At 41.0% G+C, this 18688-nt stretch overlaps 2 protein-coding genes across 3 annotated transcripts in view; both read right to left on the bottom strand.

The window, feature by feature from the left end:
• The window catches only part of usp22 (ubiquitin specific peptidase 22), a 35044-nt gene extending 29920 nt beyond the window's left edge, over positions 1-5124 (bottom strand). Inside the window, exon 1 of the mRNA XM_047817044.1 lies at positions 4625-5124. Within this exon, the coding sequence (XP_047673000.1) occupies positions 4625-4744 (120 nt within the window). The 5' untranslated portion in view covers positions 4745-5124. The remainder of the gene's footprint in view (positions 1-4624) is intronic.
• A 1181-nt stretch (positions 5125-6305) lies between these two features.
• On the bottom strand, positions 6306-17250 carry cops3 (COP9 signalosome subunit 3). 2 transcript variants are annotated; one of them, XM_027159131.2, is made up of 12 exons: positions 17053-17250; positions 15576-15705; positions 13604-13716; positions 13305-13354; positions 12994-13086; positions 12731-12910; positions 12313-12453; positions 11243-11416; positions 10976-11062; positions 7412-7525; positions 6731-6811; positions 6306-6620 (listed from the first exon to the last, which is right to left on the bottom strand). In XM_027159131.2, the coding sequence occupies exons 1-12, from the start codon at positions 17105-17107 to the stop codon at positions 6567-6569; spliced, it is 1272 nt and encodes a 423-aa protein (XP_027014932.1). In that variant the 5' UTR covers positions 17108-17250; the 3' UTR covers positions 6306-6566. The 2 variants fall into 2 exon arrangements, with proteins under 2 accessions (XP_027014932.1, XP_027014933.1); XM_027159132.2 differs by lacking the exon at positions 17053-17250 and adding an exon at positions 15874-15965.
• Between the last annotated feature and the right edge of the window lie 1438 nt (positions 17251-18688).

Raw genomic sequence — 18688 nt, 5'->3', positions numbered from 1 at the left:
GAGAGCTGACTGACACACAGATGGAGATCAGGGGAGAAGAGAGAACGTGTGTATGGAGGGAAATGAAGAAGTAAGATGCAAAAGACAAATAGAAGGAACTCCACATGTAAATGTAACACTGCAGTGTAATAAGGGGAGAGGACATCGATTGGCCTTGGGCTCGTTTCTGCTGCAGGGCTAAAGACACAGGAATAGACCCGAACTCATCCATTAAGAAATCGAGTTTACTACTAAACTACTAAAACACCCAATTAACTTTAGCGTCGTACACAACACCGGATGTGAAGAGTAAACTGTAGTCTAAACAGGTCTACAGATAGAACTCGGTCTGTAGGTTTTTACACACTAATATGAGTGCAAACACTACAACTGGATAAACCACAACAAAGAACCTTTATATGTTTGTCAGTTGGGCCACAGCACTTTTATTTTGGTTTTCTGGACCTGCAGTCTGCCAGATGGTGACCTCTGGACTACGATGTGGCTTTTTCCCCTTAAATTAACCTAACCAAAATCACTTCAGTAACAGCTCATTGCGGTCAATTCCACAACAAAGCATTTTATTCTTGGTGCTTTTTTGGCCCAAATGGCTCAAGCCTTCATCCTTCGCCTACATCTGATTTAAAATGTCTGCCGAGTCTCTGGAGAGCCTTTTAGACAGCCCTGGGCCTCGTCACTGTCTCCTCCGTAAATTTCTCCGGCCGCTCAGAACGCTGGAGTCCTGCAGCACGTCTGGACCTGGCCTGTATATCCTGGTGTACAAACACGAAAAAGAAAAAGCTGCTGGAACGCGGACGAATTATTGATGGCAGGCAGAATGACCATATAACACCGTAAATGCAGCACGGGCTGCTCATAAAACGTGATTAACAGGTAATAGTGCAGCCATTATTAAAAGAGATGAGCTGTGACACGGCAAGGTGTGAATCACTGGTAAGACATGAACGGTTTGAGCTGTCACAAGGATCCTCTTGAAAAGATACCTCTCCTGTCCACACAAGCAAGCACACAGCTCATATCTAAGGTAGCTTATGCCAGGAACACTGGGGGATGGGGCAGGAAGACACTCCGGATGAGACGCCGATCTACTGCAGGGCACAATGTGCACACATTCACACACTGGCAGTTTACAGTCACCGGTCCAGCTAACATGCATGTTACTGGAAGCTGGAGAACCCGATGGAAAGCCACATGGACACAAGGGAGAACATGTGAACCTCCACACAGAGACTAAACCTGAGCTGAAAAAACACTGAAGTTCCAACTGGAAATATTATGTTGCTTGTGATGAAGAAAGAATGAAGGCAATTCTGACACCGTTTATTATGATACCAATATTAGACTGGAATTTTGACTGGTCCACCATAAAAGATCATCCATACAATCCCACACAGATGAGAAATATCACCGGTCATAGTTTGTTTAAGACCCCAGCAGCTCAGGCCAGTCCACGCCCATGTTCTCTTTGAATCTACACATCACACACGATTAGCCAGTCACGGGCTCATTAGCGCAGCTTCCAAAGGCAGGAGATTCATTTCTTTTCTCTCCTGCTATTTCTGTGTCCCATCTCTTACTCGTTTCCACATAGTCAATTTACTGTAATGGTGGTAACCACGGCAACGAGGTGTCACGGCAGCACGTCGTCCATAAAAACCTAACGACACGTGGCCGCAAACCCGAACGTGATGCTGCTGAAGCCAAATACACCAAAAACACTGGGCAATTACTACACACGGTGGGGGGAAAAAAGCCCCAGTGGACCAAGTTTGTCAGAAATCAAACAATACTCAGAAGTCAAATCTTAAAAATTACTGATTTTTTTTTATGTACAAATCAGTGGACTATGTAATTGGTGTTCAACTAATTACCTTTTTAATTAGCTCCTAGACAACACATCCACAACGGGCGTGATGTGAACCCCGGGGAATCTGTGCACTGTCGTAGGTCAGTGTTTAAAGTCAAACTGGGACTTGTTTATATTCCACCCTCACAGCACGTCACCGAGAGACGAGGAGAGGACGTTTGTTGTAATAGTTCCCCGTGTCTCCACCTTGCCAGCCACTTAACGGAATTGGATACGATGCACAAATGCAGTTCCATAAAGCTTGGACTTGTTCTTCACATAAATGACCTCCTAATGATGATGAATACCGAAATCAACAGGATACACGTACACGGTGCCGATGAGCCTGTGCCACACACCAGCAAACTCCTGCTTCGGATTTGTTTTTAGGGGGGTTTTCTATACAATATCGGCTTCGTTGCCTTGAAATGCTTTTCGTGATTGAAATCATTTATTGGAATATTTACTGCAGAAGAAATATGGAGCAACACACACACACACACACACACACACACACACCTATTCCAACCAGTGATGTTGATCACACTAATGGTTTCTGGGCTTTATAGCTTTATTGTTTCAGGAAGGTGACGGTGGGAGAATACTGTATGGTATGTACGGTACAGCTGAAGGCACCAGAGCACACTGATAAACACTGACGCTGTAGAAGACATCACTGTAGGAAAAAGTGTAGACTGGATGACTATCTTAGCTGCCCCACGCTACTATACACTGCTGGAACTGCAACTCAAAGACGGTTAACCGTGATGGTAAACGTAGCCAACACAAACACACGTCCTGATGTTGATATAATGCAACACTTGTGTTTTTCTCTCCACAAAGACAATAGCATAAACATCACTCTGGGCTTGAACACCAGATTTCTATCCCGTGAGCTTTATAATCGCCACATGATCTTTTCCATCTTTGTTGTTTATTTTGACAACAAGAATATAAAACCTGCTTTCTTGGACGTTTAAGCTTTGCTTAAATACTACACAAAGGAGTCAAACATGGAATTTAAATGCAGAACACATTCATCGTTACTCACTGCACCAGTGATAACTGACGTTAAATATTAATGGCACCATAAACGCAGTCGTCAGCTGGATCGTGGTCAGATCTCATCTCATTGGAACATCAGCCCAACCTAGTAGTAGATCTGTACCTAAACTAATAAACTAAAGAAGACAGACGTTTCAAGAATTTTCCCACAAAAGAACCTTATGGTTAGAGTAATAATTGGACGGCCCAGTATCCCAACAATAGATACACAAAGTGCGAAAAGCTTAGGGAATTAGGACGAGTCTAGCTTCGGAGTTGGGACCTGAAGAGTAGGGCACTTCTCAGGAAACCAGCTGCATTATGGCCAAACGTTGCGCCAGATGTAGTTTACCTTGCGGCCTACGTTCTGCTTAGCATTAGAAGCAATAGAAATGCTCTGCCGTAATTACGACAGGAACGTCTATCGCTATTTTCCTTTGATGACACTGTAATCCTGTGGGATAGTTTCTTCTCCCTAAAGGAAACTTCCTGTCTGATTCCTAGTCAGAATTTAGGGTGTACATCCGCACAGTAATCAGACAAACTCTCCGTGATACTCTGATGCTACATTACGTTACGCTGGTGACATGCTTTAAGAGAAATCGTGTTGTGTAAATTGACACAACACTGATTCGCGGTGTCCGTTTCTAGCTCAGAGAACCGCTACATCTCTATCTGCAGCGTGAGACGAACTGTGGAGGCAGTCTTTATCTTTACTTACATACACTAGTACAAATATAGATGTACTTCAAACTATCCATCAGATAAACTACGCATGTTAAATCCAACTGAAAAGGACGATAATTAAACCTGTCCCTGGCCACATTGTGAGACAGACTTGTTGAGCTGTGTGCATTTACACCAGCTTTAATCAGATCTGATCAACAGATGCAGGACATAAATGGAAACTAATGGAAACTATACAAGAGACCAGCGCTGGTTTGAAGCAGATACCACAAGATCATCTGTGACGAATGATGTGTGTAACCTATAATCACGATGGATCCTTGTTCTTGGGACGGTCTCATTTCTGTCGTTTACATGTGCAGTGTGTTTAAAGACGAAGCAACCGTCACCAACCTACTGACCAGGAACATGATGGAGGTATGAGGGGACGGGTGTGACTGGGCTTCAGCCGTTAGACTGCCGCAGATTTCAGGCTGAAACGTGAAAGTTTGACTAAAATAATAGTGTGGGACTGCAGAAATGTACAGAATAGAACCAAGCAGAGATCAAGTCTCTTTACTCTGTCCTCTCTCTTTACTTACTCTCTCTCTCACACAGACCACAGCTCACAATGCAGCAGGCTAGCTGTGATCAGACTCTGCTGCCACACACACACACACACACACACACACATATATATATATACACACATACACATACATACACACACACACACACATGTATATATATACACACACACACATACATACATATACATACACACAAATATATATATTTACACACACACACACACACACAAATATATATTTACACACACACACACAAATATATATTTACACACACACACACACACACACACACACACACACACACACACACCTTTAAGCGGAACAGGGTGAAGTGAGTGTAGTTATAAAGCCAGACAGAGATAAGTTTGCACGGTCCGGTTGTGTGTGTGTGTGTGTGTGTGTGTGTGTGTGTGTGTGTGTGTGTGTGTGTGTGTGTGTGTGTGTCCCTGTCCCTCTCCCCCCCCTACACAGTAGCTACCTTGCGTTTCCTGGTTTCAGCCGAGCCGCTCCACACAAAGCACTGGTAAATAACACGCAGGTTCTGCTTCCAGTTGTCCACTTTAAAGCCGTTCACGTGGGAGCAGCCGGCCGGACCCATGGCCGTGTAATCACATCCGCACCCCGGCGGATATTCAGCCACAGGACACCGCAGAGACGAACACAGGACACAGGCGGCTTTTTATCCACTGCTTGTTGGGTGTCTGCAGGACACACAGACGGTCACAGCACCACTGAACACGCGTGTCTTACACATACGGCAGCTTTACGCGACATTTAATCCTTATTCCTGAAAAAGCTCTTGCATCCGAGCGCCCACGCCGCAGCGTGATGTTTAATCCCGGGGCTACTTTAATGTTGGATTTTCCAACTCGGATGTTTTAATGGACGGCAATGGAATTCAAGTGAACACCGTGGGCGACACAAACCTCACGGCACCGCGCTCTGATTGGCCGATGGCTCATCCTGTACGTCTTCGATTGCTTATGGGTTGTGCCATTCATGCGCCAAGCCCCGCCTCTACTCAAAGAACGTGTGATCTGATTGGCCAATCGAGACGGAGATTATTTTTTCCCCTACCGGAAGCTCTAGTGAGATACTGAGTGTGTCGTGCAGCAGGAAAGCTCACTGTGTCTGTTTGTTCCTCTCTAACGACACCAGATAATAAGTTAAAGTTTCACAAATATACCACGATCAACTGCAGACGGATTAAACTTTATATGTCTACACAAATAACGCCTAAACATTAATGTTTCTACACAATTCTACTTCTTGTTGTTGGTTCCGCCATATTAACTACGTCATTTCCGGCACTGCTCCCTGTACCAACAAGAACTTACACAATTATAGAGATGTATTTCATCAGTTACTCAAAGCAACAGGACATAAAAGTGTTCAATTTTATAGCTTGAACTTTCCTTTTCCATGCCAATTTAAAAGCTAATACCTTCCTAAAACTAATGATAATAATAAAAATATATATATACAGATACTGTAAGTGTCTGTTGCATTGGTTGCTTTGTTGTGGGAAATGTTTAGAAGCACAAACTTGAGTGAACAGATGTAGCGATGTTCTGTGATGGCTCTTGTTCTGTCGGTCTAGTATTAGAACGTCCTGGTTGAAAAATAAAAACACTCCTCGTATTCATGCGAAAGCCCCGAGAACAAGAGTCGGAACACGTCCAGCCATAGCGAGTGTGGCCAGAATCACGAGAGCTGATTAACCTGCTATGTATTGATTGTTAGTAATATACTGTTTGTTAACATACAAGAGAAATTCACACACAATAGAGCGAACGCTTTACTACCCGTCAGGCCTAAAAAACAGAAGACACGTGCGACTTTTCTACACCCAGACTTACGATACAGCTGATGCAAAAAAAACAATACATTTACAGCATTTAGCAGATGCCCTTATGCAGAGCGACTTACATTTTATCTCATTTTTATACAACTGAGCAATTCAGGGTTAAGGGCCTTGCTCAGGGGCCCAGCAGTGGCAGCTTGCAATCAAACTCACAACCTATCGATTGGTACCCCAGCACCTTAAACAGCAGGCTACCACATAATCACTAGGCTACCACAATAGGAAAGAGTTATTACACTGACAAAATAATCGATACAGCAAATAAATTAAAATGACAACACGTGTATAGACATGGTTCTCGAACAAACAAGTCCAGTCATTTTATTGGTTCGGTCATAAATGCAGCTGTGGTTTTGCACTTCAACATTGATAAATAAAACACTGACAAAACAGGGTTGGTGTGTATGTGAGCGCAGTGAATGAAAGAAAAAAAACTAATTTGAATTGTAGACATTTTAGGATTCCTTTGATATAGTCCATATTCATAAGGCTGATATTCTTCCTGATGATGGTTCTTCAGCATTGCATGAGACGGGGAATGCTTGCTGCAGTGGCCTCAGGAGTAGGACGATGTCTTGCTGCCAACGTCGTCTTCTTGCGTTCCCATACTCTGAAAACAAAAGGGCTTTTAATCCAAGCAGAATTTGAAAATAAAGATCCTAGTAAAAACAACTAGTTTTCCATTAGGGGTTGAAAAACATCGTACAGGAATCTACGTACCTTTTGTACAAATTGTGGATTGACGGTAATCTCCTGATCCATGGCCTTTAGTTTCTCGTCTAATTCTATACACTTCAGCATCTGGAGGAGATGAGCAAATAAAGAGTATGAAAGTACGAACTAAATGACCCAAAAGCAGACTGAGTAAGGTGTGTGGCTCAATGGGCAATTAGAAACCCTGACAGATTCAAGAAAGAGGAATAAAAAAAACGAACCAAACAATGGGGATGTCTCTACCACTCAAAGTCTAGTGTCCTTCATGATACTAATTTATATGTCAGAAATCTAATATTACAGAGATTTGATTCGTGTTAAATATGTTAAAGTTAAATAACTCTGAAAATATTTTATTAATCAGTTACAGTTTTTTAAAGATTACGCAGAAAGATATTTTTTAAAGATTTATTCCAGTTACTTCACTCATATATATATATATATATATATATATATATATATATATACACACACACACACATACATACACACACACACACACACACACACAAACACAAACATATATATATATATATAAAGCATTAAAGCCTCATGCTCATATTGAAGCATCATTTCTAAGACCAATCAGCAGTATGAAGTGATGATTAGCCTCTGTGTGTGAGACACTGCCCTTTTTTCTCTCCAGTCTAGCAGTAGACTACGCAGCCTTGCAGTATTATTACAAACCTCTTGGTCAATTTTGTGGAGCATTGCAGGGTTGTTGTACTTTTCAGGGTTGTCGTGGAAACAGACCATGCCATCTTTCTGGTTGATGCTGGCATAAATCTCTCCATCTTCGATCTGTGAGAAGCAGAGCAACGGTTTAAAACACCACAACATAAGCCACTTTGACAACGGGAAAATAATTTTAAACACTGCAGGAACATTGAGTCACCTTCGCCTTACCGATTATCGAGTGTATTCTTGCCTAAAATAACTTTCATATTTTAAAACGATTGCTGTATTTTGAAGTTGTACAACACTAGGGCTTAATCAGAAATGACCAACCGAATGTCATCACAAGCTAAGACACATCCTTTAGTATGTTAATAGACTGTGTTGAGGAATACGATGGATATTAATATGTTGTGCATCTTCTTAACATCTGAGCATGTAGAGATGCAGAGGTACATTTCCTAGTTATCTTTTGTAAGAGAACCTGACAGATCAAAACACTTCTTTTATTTCACCCTTTCATGAAACCCCTACCATTTCCTTCTTCAGAAAAAAAAGTGGTTTGGGAAGAACTCAAGGCTATGCTCGACATCGAAGGAGTCCCACAATGACTGAAGAAATCCCATGGACTTGGTGCTGACAAGTCAGATCATCATTGGGTGGACTTCAGAAAAGTCAATTTGGTGTCAAATCGTGACGCATACCCAATGCAGCACATTGATAATCAGTGCAGATAAACTGCTCAATCAGTTGGTGTGACCTCCCTTCATCCAACACTACAATACTGGCCGATTCCCCTAAATCCAATATTAAAAGGGGAAAAAAACAGCCTTTTCCCTCACTTAGTTTGAGTTACACCAAATGGCTTCATCTGTACACAAACCAAATGGAAGGGTGTTCAACATCATCTGGGGAGAATGCTTGCTTGCACAGCACTTACATTTACATCATTTGGCAGACGCCCTTATCCAGAGCAAACAGTGTGCTGCTACATTTTTAATTGACACACATTTATATTAAGGATTGGCAGGGGCATTTATTACATTTGAGGGCTGTTCTGAAATACCCGATATGGGTAGGGACTCTCGCTGTGGTCCTCTGTGTTGCCTGAGTCTCATGGCTGAGGGGATGTTGGAATCGGTGTGCCAGGAAGCAGAATTGTGGCAAGAGGGCAGGCTCTTCAATCCTACTCTAGACAATAGAAGTGACTTCTGACTTCAGTGGACCATACAGACAGAGTTCTGGATGCTGCCATTCAACAACTAGAAAATGTCTTCACTGACAACTTCAACATTTCCCTGAACAGGTACCATTAACACAGAAAAAATGTTAGCCTTAGCATGTAGCTACCTACTATCATGTGTGCTGATAATTGATCATATTGTGGTAAAGTAAAAATGTATTAAACTTTAGTATACTTAAGGTACATTATCAAATGCGCTAACAGTAGCCCCGCCCACAGCCCCTGACACAAGTGGTTCTTAAATCTAAACCAGCAACGTTTTGGTGCTACTTAAGAACCACTTTTCCTGGTTCAGAGCTGGTGCTTTGGTGGTCGAAAAAGAAAGAACTGGTTCTAAATTAGGCTCCGAACCATCACTCAAACTGCCTCGATGGGAAAGGGGCAAGAGAGTCTCCCAAGAAATTGCTCGATGATCAGAAAAGTTAGACTGGTTCACACAACGCTCATCTTTACTACAGTATAGTGCAGTACGGTGCTCAGGCTGATCTGGTGAAATACTTTGCTATGTCATTACTCCAGAACACTCCAGGGACACACATTTCTTCATAAACTCAATGTCCACATCCAAAATCTTTAAGCACCCATTTAAAGGTATACACATAAAAGTGAGTGTTTAGTATCTCATTTTAGTATCTCATTTTAGTATCAAGTGATCAGGAGCAACGTGTTGAATATTTCCCGCTGAATTAAAGGCACAAGATTTTGATTCGTAATATTTGTCTTTTTTAATTAAAGGATTGATGTTTTGCAGTTCAATTCTGTTAACTACTTTTTACTAAGAAAGGTTTTAAAAAAGGCAAAGCCCTACACGAGGGTAAAAATGGATACGTTTTCATTCAGGTCTTGTATTCTTTATTGAATTGGTCTTCTCTTCATTCTCACAGACAAACACGTCGGTTTCTGTTCATTTACAAAACTCTTATTGGTAAAACGCCCTCGTATTTACAGTCCCTTCTTAATGTTAATAATACAAGTCGTAATCTGAGCTCTAGTCGATTCTTTCATTTCTGCATTCCTAAAGTCCGTACGTCCTTTGTCGATGCTCTTTTCAGTTTTCTGCTGCATAAGATTGGAATCATCTGCCGCTGACTCTTCAGCTTAGTTCATTTATATTGCTTTCTTCCTTTAAATATTCGATTCAGTCACTAACTCACGATCACTGTACTTGTTTTTAGTTTTTTGTTTGTTTTTACGCGTCATTGTTTATAGCCATGTTTGTGTGTTGTATTAGTTTTTATGTTGCCTCTTGGTCAGGTCGTCATTGTAAATAGTAAAACTAGGGTTGCAAAATTCCGGGAATTTTCAAGGCTGGAAACTTTCCGTGGGAATTAACGGGAATATATGGAAATAAACTGGGAATTTAAAAAAATGCAAGGAACTTAAATGTAGGTAAAGAAAATCTTAACAGCATAATTTTGTTTAAAACAACAAGATTTAATGCAATTTAAGTTGAATTTGTACCCTGCGTTCCTCGGTCACTTGCACACAGCACACTGCTTACTGGAAGGCCATTGAGGCCAAACCCACTGCAGGTACTTGCATTCTTCCATAACATGCACAGTAACACTTTATTTCAGGGTCATTTAACTAGTTGCTTATTAGCATGAATATTAATAGAATATTGGCTATTTATTACTACTTATTAAGCACATATTAATGCCTTATTCTGCATTACCTTATTCTGCATTCTTAATTGTACCCAATACCTAAACTTAATAACTACCTTACTAACTCTTAATAAGCAGTAAATTAGGAGTGTTACACATACACAGATCATTTGATGACCCTTTCCCACACTCTCACACCCCCCGAAATAAAAAAATCCTCTATAAAATAATGTTTATTACAATTATAAAGTTTATTATAATTATTATAAGCATAATAATGTTTATTATGCGTTTGTGTTACTCAATGAAATAATCAATTAAAGTTCTAATTACAATTAAATCAGTCAAGACGTCATTTTTAAAATTTGTATTAAATTGCATGCGTGTCTGCTTATGACCAAACAAAATGTTTGTTTATGTTGGTATATGATATTGTTTATATAAATTTCCCTATATTTCCAAATAATTCCCATAAATTTCAATAAATTCCCGTAAAGTTTCCAATTTTTTAATATTTCCAAAATTCCACAGATTAAGTTCCCGTGGAGTTTCTGAAAATTTACCAGAAATTTACCGCAAACGTTCCACCCCTTTGCAACCCTATTCTCAACTGACTCACCTGGTTAAATAAAGAAAGATTGTCAGGTGTTGTCAATTCCAGCAGCAGCGCTTGTTAAGTGAACACGGGATGTATATATGATGATGGAGGTGGTGTTGCTGACTAACCATGTGCAGGACGTATTTCTCTGCCTCCTGAGGCCCTGAGAGCTGAACTCGGCTTGCCATATCTTGTAAAGACAACGTCAGGAACGTCTGCACCACAGGGAAAGACATTGTGCCCAAATCAAACCAATTGGAACCAATACTGATCATTATGTCTATTTGAAACATTGCTAAAGTACACAGTATTTTTCTGTTGGCAAAAAAAGTGAGTAGGTAAAACATTTTCATTCATTTTTTCCGCAATGACAGTGTGATAGTGATAGAAGTGACCTTGGTTAGCCTTTGGATGTTCTTCTTGTACAGTGAGGAGAGGCACTGCTTGACCAGGCCCATGTTATTGTCACGTGTGAAGGTTTCACTGTGCTTGTTAACGAGGCTGCGCAGCTCAGCAGGGTTATTGGTGGAGTACACTTGCGCCAACTCGTGGTAAACATTACTGAGGGGCTACAAAAACAAAAAACAGTACAAATTAGGGACGGTTAAATGTTTTTCTAGGGGGAAAGTGAAGAAAAAGGTAGGTTTGGTTAATAAAACTGAAACAGAGCAATGATCACACAGGAAAGCAGCTAAATCGTCGTTTCTAATCATATTCAGTATTTTTTAATTATAAAAACTAGCAAACTGTTTGTGTCGGGAAAACGCTTTAAACTTTTAAAAGTGTGAAAGAAAAATCAAACAATTTACATCCCAAAAAAATGAGATGTAAATCAGGCAGAAAAGTTTAGTTTGGTTCACACAAACATTCACACACACAATTGCTAAGAGTGAAAATAGGCCCGATGTATGAAAGTGAAAGTTTCAGGTAAAGATTTGTTCAGCTGGATGGATCATAACTCAAAGATCCCCAAATATAAAAGTTATTTTTCAACCATGGTGCTATATTTGACGCTAACCATGAAGGGTCTGAGAGTCTGACTTCTAACCCTGAGGTTGTGGGTTCGAGTCTCGGGCCGGTCACGACTGAGGTGCCCTTGAGAAAGACACAGAACCCCCCAACTGCTCCCTGGGTGCCGCAGCATAAATGGCTGCCCACTGCTCCGGGTGTGTGTTTACGGTGTGTGTGTGTGTTCACTGCTGTGTGTGTGCACTTTGGATGGGTTAAATGCAGAGAACAAATTCTGAGTATAGGTCAACATACTTAGCCGTATGTCACTTTAACTATATTTTGAATGATAATCCGGTAAGCAATTCATTAATAGCAGAGGAGGAGGAAAAAATGTATCCAGTCAAAAAAAGAAATGACATGGAAACTGTCAATGACGTCTTAAGCCCATCCGAATCGGGCTAATCAAAGCATCGCTAACAACACGATACGTCCATTCTTCGGTTTATAGCCTCACCTTTATGAACCTGCCCACAATCTGTGATGTGTATTTGGGAAGCTGCTGCACTTTGCCATGGAGGATGAGAGAGACGAGAATATACTTCTTATAAGCTTCCAGCATGATGTGACTGACTGCCATAGCTGGAGTGGTTATAGCCTAAAGGAAAAAAAAGAAGAGGCCAGTCTTTACAGTCGAACACATTAACGTACTGTATAAGCTGATACGAAATCTCATCGTAATGACACTAATTACCTAAAGCCAGAGAACGACATTTGAAATCAACTGGTGTTTTGACTGAGCATCGAGAAAAAACACAGTATGGGACTATAGAGTTGTCCGTCTTTTCCAGACACGTATAGTGTAGAGACGGATGTCCAGAATATACACCGAGTTACATTCTTTGAAAAAAAAAGAGAAAACTCTCGCACGGTACCTGCTCAAAGAAATACAGTGCTCGCTCAAAGTTCTTCAAGCCTGTGTAGATCATGCCGCCGTAATAGTAATAACACAAGAAGTGCTTCGCGTCGTACGCCCCGTTCTCTTTGCAGATGTCCATCATGTCCAACTCCAGGAAAGGAACTGCAGGCTTGAAGCATTTTGCTAGCAGGCAAAGCTAAGTCGGGAACAACAATCAGCACGGTCAATTCCTGTCTGAATCGGTCAGACTTATTACACTTCATCTGGCTTTGTACCCACCTGACACAGATCTGCATGCACTGAGGTAAGCTGGTTTGTGTTCATCTGCATTTTATCTATTGCTTGTTTGAGTATGCTTATCCCACGTAACGGCTGTGAAAGCAAAGAAAATACATCCGTGTATTACAGAAAATACATCCGTGTATTACAGAAAATACATCCAGCCTCGGGGATTTCAACTCGAGACGCGTTTTACTGGTTTTAAGCCAAAGCAATTTTCCAACAATTTTTTTATTTAATAAAATACAAACATGTTTTTATCAGTTTATAATTATGTTTGTTAGCGATGTGCGGGTGTTAAAAACCTTTACCTGTTTCCGTTCCACTAGGGCATTAGTCAACTGATGGCAAAGACCAGCAACTGAGAAATAAACAAAAGGAAAAAAGGAATGAATGACTTGTAAAGTTCTTTGTGTGGAGCACTTTTTAGCACGAGAATACTCTGTGACATGAACATGAATTGCAGCTGAGTATATTTCTGGACAGCAATGTGAAGGTATCAAACAAAAAAAAACAAGACAAAGTGGCTTCGTTACTGGGGGGAGGGGATGGCACGCTCGCCGATTATCTGACAGAAAGCATGCAGACTTGCAGGAGACCGTGAACTCACAAGTGTCCGTTGCATATCGAATGTGTTCTCCGTTGCAAGTACTGATGAAGAGCTGGACTTGAGAGAACAGGGTCTCAAAGTCAGGGATGTTGGGCATGGAGAACTTCACGAATCTAAAATGAAAAAGATAACATGAATCAACCAGAAAGCCACAGCACAGAGAAAATAACCAACACCAAAACAACAATTAATATACTCTAAAGACCTATCAACCACACACACACACAAACACACACTATATGGCCAAAGGCTTGTGGACGCCTGACCATCACACCTATGTGGTTCCCCCCACAACATCAGGGTTTGAACACACTGAAGCTCTTATATACGTAGCTGTTTAGTTTCTGGCATGTATGACACAGTAAGCTAGAAGAACAAGCAAAAGGCTGCTACTAAGTCAGAAGTAGCAGATGCCATGTTGAAGTTAAAATCATCACAGAATGCCAGAAGCACATTTGGTCAGAATTATTTCTTTTAAAAAGCCTGTGTCCGTATAGAGAGGATTTCCTCCTAGGAATGTGATTTTCTTTTTTCCACAACAAAAAGCAAAGCCTTCAGCTTACTTTTATTTCTTTTTTTTACATTGCATTCTCTCTCAAAGAAAAACAATAATCTAAACATCGATTAAGTCTCTGAAGTGAATGTAAATCCCTGTTGCATTGCAAAAGTCTTTTGTCAGTGTGTTGCAGCGGTGCTACAAAGGTGGGGTCTGTGTTGTTTGAGAAATGCTTCAGAAAACTGTGTTTGTGCCGCCAAACAAAACAAAACTAACGTGTAGCCAATGAGCAGAAAGGGGTGTGTCTTAATATGGGCAGAGAGAGTGTTCAGTGCGCATGTGTGACATTAGCAGAAAGTGGTTTTAACATTGACATGGAGGATAAAAACAAAGAAAGAAAGAGAAGAAAGACTTACGATAAGGCAAGAAGTAGGACGTGTTAATATAGGATCAGCTTTCCAGCGCTGGAGAGAACTGAAGGAGCAGGAAGTTGGCCACATATTCACAGGTTGGAGTTTCCCCGAGTCAATAACTCCTGAGCTAAACGCTGTTACTACACAAATAACACCTCTTTTCTATCATAGTAATGTAGAGAGGCAGCTACAACCGCGTTTTGTGTAGTAACAGCGTTTAGCTCAGGAGTTAGTGACTTGGGAAACTCCGACCTGTGAATATGTAGCCGACTTTACTTAAGACGCCGAGGCGCTTTTTTTCCTTCTCGATAGGTGAGTAACGTTGGTTTTTCTTTGTTACACAGAACTAATATATGCCTTTGTCCTTTACATGATTATGCTTGTTTGTTTATCTGCAATCGTATTGTTCTTCCCTTCAGCTATGATAAAGACACATTTCTTTCCAGTAGTTGCCTGGGTTACGTATGTATGTGTGGGTGGAGCTATCAATACAGGGGTGGGACTCATTTGGGTTAGGGGCGTGTTTGTTTTGGTGATTTCAAATGTTAACATTGGCTTTCAAACAATGGAGACCCCACCTTTAATCCATCTTTTCAGGACTATTGCTGAAACTTCTCTTTAAAATAGACTTCACTGATGAATGTTAAACTCCCTCCTTGCTGAAATTTAACATAGCTGCACCAGTCCTTGGTGTGAGATTTTTTAAATTTGATTTTTAGTCACATTAAAACCTTTTTGACTGATGTGTGTACTTTAGTATGAACCACAACACCTCCTGTAGTTTAGCACTGCTGACGTCATACCTCCGACTGTGGCTTAGGGCTGTGATTGCATTTCAGTGTAGCGTGTCAAAACACACTGATAAATGTTGCATTCGCTTCTGATCGTAAATTAGTGTTTAATTAACAAAAATACCCATTTACTGTTTCTCTCTGAAGAGGTCATCAGATACAAGTGTGATGTAAGAAGTGCATGTAGTTCTCTTGTCTCAAAAGCAATACCCTACTTTTCTGTCTAACAAGGAATCTGAAATGTATATCTGAGGGTGACGGTGCAGACTCACAGCACAGCTAGCACGCCGAGCGAGTGCTCCTGAATGTCCAGAGCTCCTAACACAGTGTCCAGGTGGGAGAGGTTTTTTGCAAGCAGCTCTCCACTTTTATTGATCAGCTCACATAGCTGAGTCATCTGGCCTGAAACAGAGAACATACAGACAAGCAGGAAAACTTTACATCTCTATTTAAATATACAGTTGTAAAGTGATAACTAATCATGAATAAAGTGTTTCAGTGTGAGGCAGTGATGAGAGAGTTACTGATATAAATAAATAAAAATGACGGGGGGAAAAAAGAACGTTTAACCTGTGATAAAGAAAATCCACAAACATCTTAAGTCTCAAATGGAACTCCATGGAATTATACGGCACATGTCGGGTTCTGACTAAAGGAAAGAATCGATTCTTTTCTCTATTGTTTACCAAGTAAGATCAGAATCAGAATCAGCTTTATTGCAAGGCATGTTTTCACGAGGAATTTGTTTTAGTGACATAATCTCCTATGAACTAACTTTTAGTAAACACAGTGTGTAAAGGAAATATGTTCCAGACACTAAGTGTCAGTGAAATGACAACTATACACTGTTGTTGCTCAAATGTGAGTGGTGTTTATTTACAAGTGTGAGTGCTGTTGCTCATGTATGAGTGTTGTTGGTGATAAAACCCTATGCTAAAGAGAGAGAAGGTCGTTCACTACAGATGAGCTCCATCTCTTGACCCATGTTTATTCTACACGAGGGTTAATAAACATGTTGATGTTGTGATCAGCGGCTCTGAGCCACACTGATAACCACAACACTGCTATTTATCAGCGTGGTGTTTTGTACCGTTTTATTCTGAGGGTGAACGCAGTTTGTCAGTAAACTGAAGTGAACTGAAGGTGTTTTTCAGCCCCAGAGTCAGTGAGGGCAGCTTCGGCCTGCACAGCTTCACTCGGTTATATAGAAAACAGCGCAGATTTCACACCAAACTCACACCATGTGTTGTGTATCAGTCAGGAACATGATGATATAGCTACGTTCGCTACGCTGTGGCTAATGATACTAGCTCGCTGTGTCATTTAGCGCTATTTATTAAACTAGTGATAATCGGTGACCTTCTCTGAACTTGACTGTAATTTTTACATAGTAATGGTTGCATTTTATTTACAGTGAACAAACTCACAAACATGCTTAGCTAAAGTTCTGTCAACTAAAATACCTTCAGCTTATCCCATCTAGCGTGTTACCTAAACAGGCTAGCTGTGTGTTTTCTACACCCGTATTTAACGCACCAGAAGGTCCCGCCTTCGCTATTCGTATTGGACAATAAGTCGTAAAGGGATGGCCGTGGTCCAATCACGGCATAGTGTGTGCGCACGAGCCCCGGAAAATTGACGCACAAGAGGCGTGTTTGTCGGAATACAGGTGTGCAAAGAATAACGCTGACTAACTAAGTACTTTGCTAACCTTATTTGTTTCGGTATGTTTATGAGCTGTGTTCATACCTTGAGCAGATAGTTGCCGCACGTTGTTTACGAACTGCTCCAGTGCTGAAGCCATGATTCCGCAAGTTTTCGAAGAGACCGCTTTCACCAGTTTTCATTCAAGTGTCAGAGAGAAGTGCTAAACAGGATGGGCCACAGCAGGTCTGGGCCTCGGCCGCCACCAACAGGAACCAAAGTCTCGCGATACAGCAGCAGCAGCATCACGCGCGAGACTTGTCTTTGTCTGTTATGAGTTAACACGTTCAGAATAAGTTATATGTTCTTACTTTTAACATTTAGGACAGCTGTCTTTATTCCTGTGTAGATCCTAGACGGGGCATCAGTCTGAGACACAGACACACACACAGACACACAGACAGACACATACAGACACACAAACAGAGACACACAAACAAACTTACACATATACATACACACATAAGGGCAATTCAGAGTCATCAGTTTGTCATACACATACACACACATACACACACATAAGGGCAATTCAGAGTCATCAGTTTCTCTCTCACACACACACACACACACACACACACACACACACACACACACACACATACATACATATATGCACACAAACATACATATACAAACACATAAGGGCAATTCAGAGTCATCAGTTTGTCACATACACACAATACACACACAAGGGCAATTCATCAGTTTGTCACACATACACACACACATAAGGGCAATTCAGAGTCATCAGTCTGACACACACATTCAGAGTAATCAGTCCACCTCTCAGTATGTTTTTTGGATGATTAAAAAAAACAGGACCCAGAGGAATACCAGACAGACTGGGAAGACCATATAAAACTCTACACAGAGAGCCAACTGAGCTCAGGATCAAACCGGGAGCCTTGTGTGGTGGCAACTTTAATTGTAACACTGCAGAAATGTGACCTGTTCAGGATATTTAAACCAACATTTTTTTAATAGTTATGTATGTATGTACGGGGGCACATAGGCTTAGTGGTTAGCACGTTCGCCTAACACCTCCAGGGTTGGGGGTTCGATTCCCACCTCCGCCTTCTGTGTGGAGTTTGCATGTTCTCCCTGTGCCTCGGGAGTTTCCTCCGGGGACTCCGGTTTCCTCCCCCGGTCCAAAGACATGCATGGTAGGTTGATTGACATCTTTGGAAAATTGTCCGTAGTGTGTGATTGAATGAGAGTGTTTGTGCCCTGCGATGGGTTGGCACTCCGTCCAGGGTGTATCCCGATGGCACCTGAGATAGGCACAGGCTCTTCGTGACCCGAGGTTGTTTGGATAAGTGGTAGAAAATGAATGAATATGTATGTATGTATATGTGTGTGTAATACACATACACACATACATATATACACACATATACATACATACATACATACATACACACTATGTATGTATGTATGTATGAGTAAGTAAGTATACTTATTTATTTGATTCTCATAATTGATTAATGAGCCAGTTAGCACAACAGGTCAATAAACACAGTGCAAATATATGTTGGGGGGAAAATATTCATGTTCACTTTTTAGTAAGAAATCCCAAAGGGCAACAATCATTGCACGTGTGAGAAGTCACTAATATCAGATGCATATAAAGCTGAGCCACAGTGTTTTTACTGTAGTGAACAGTCTAGAATCAGACTAAGCA

The sequence above is a fragment of the Tachysurus fulvidraco genome, chromosome 8, assembly GCF_022655615.1.
Source record: "Tachysurus fulvidraco isolate hzauxx_2018 chromosome 8, HZAU_PFXX_2.0, whole genome shotgun sequence".
NCBI lineage: Eukaryota > Metazoa > Chordata > Actinopteri > Siluriformes > Bagridae > Tachysurus > Tachysurus fulvidraco.
The sequence above is the reverse complement of the archived record's forward strand: the minus strand, read 5'-3'. Positions and strand labels throughout refer to the sequence as shown.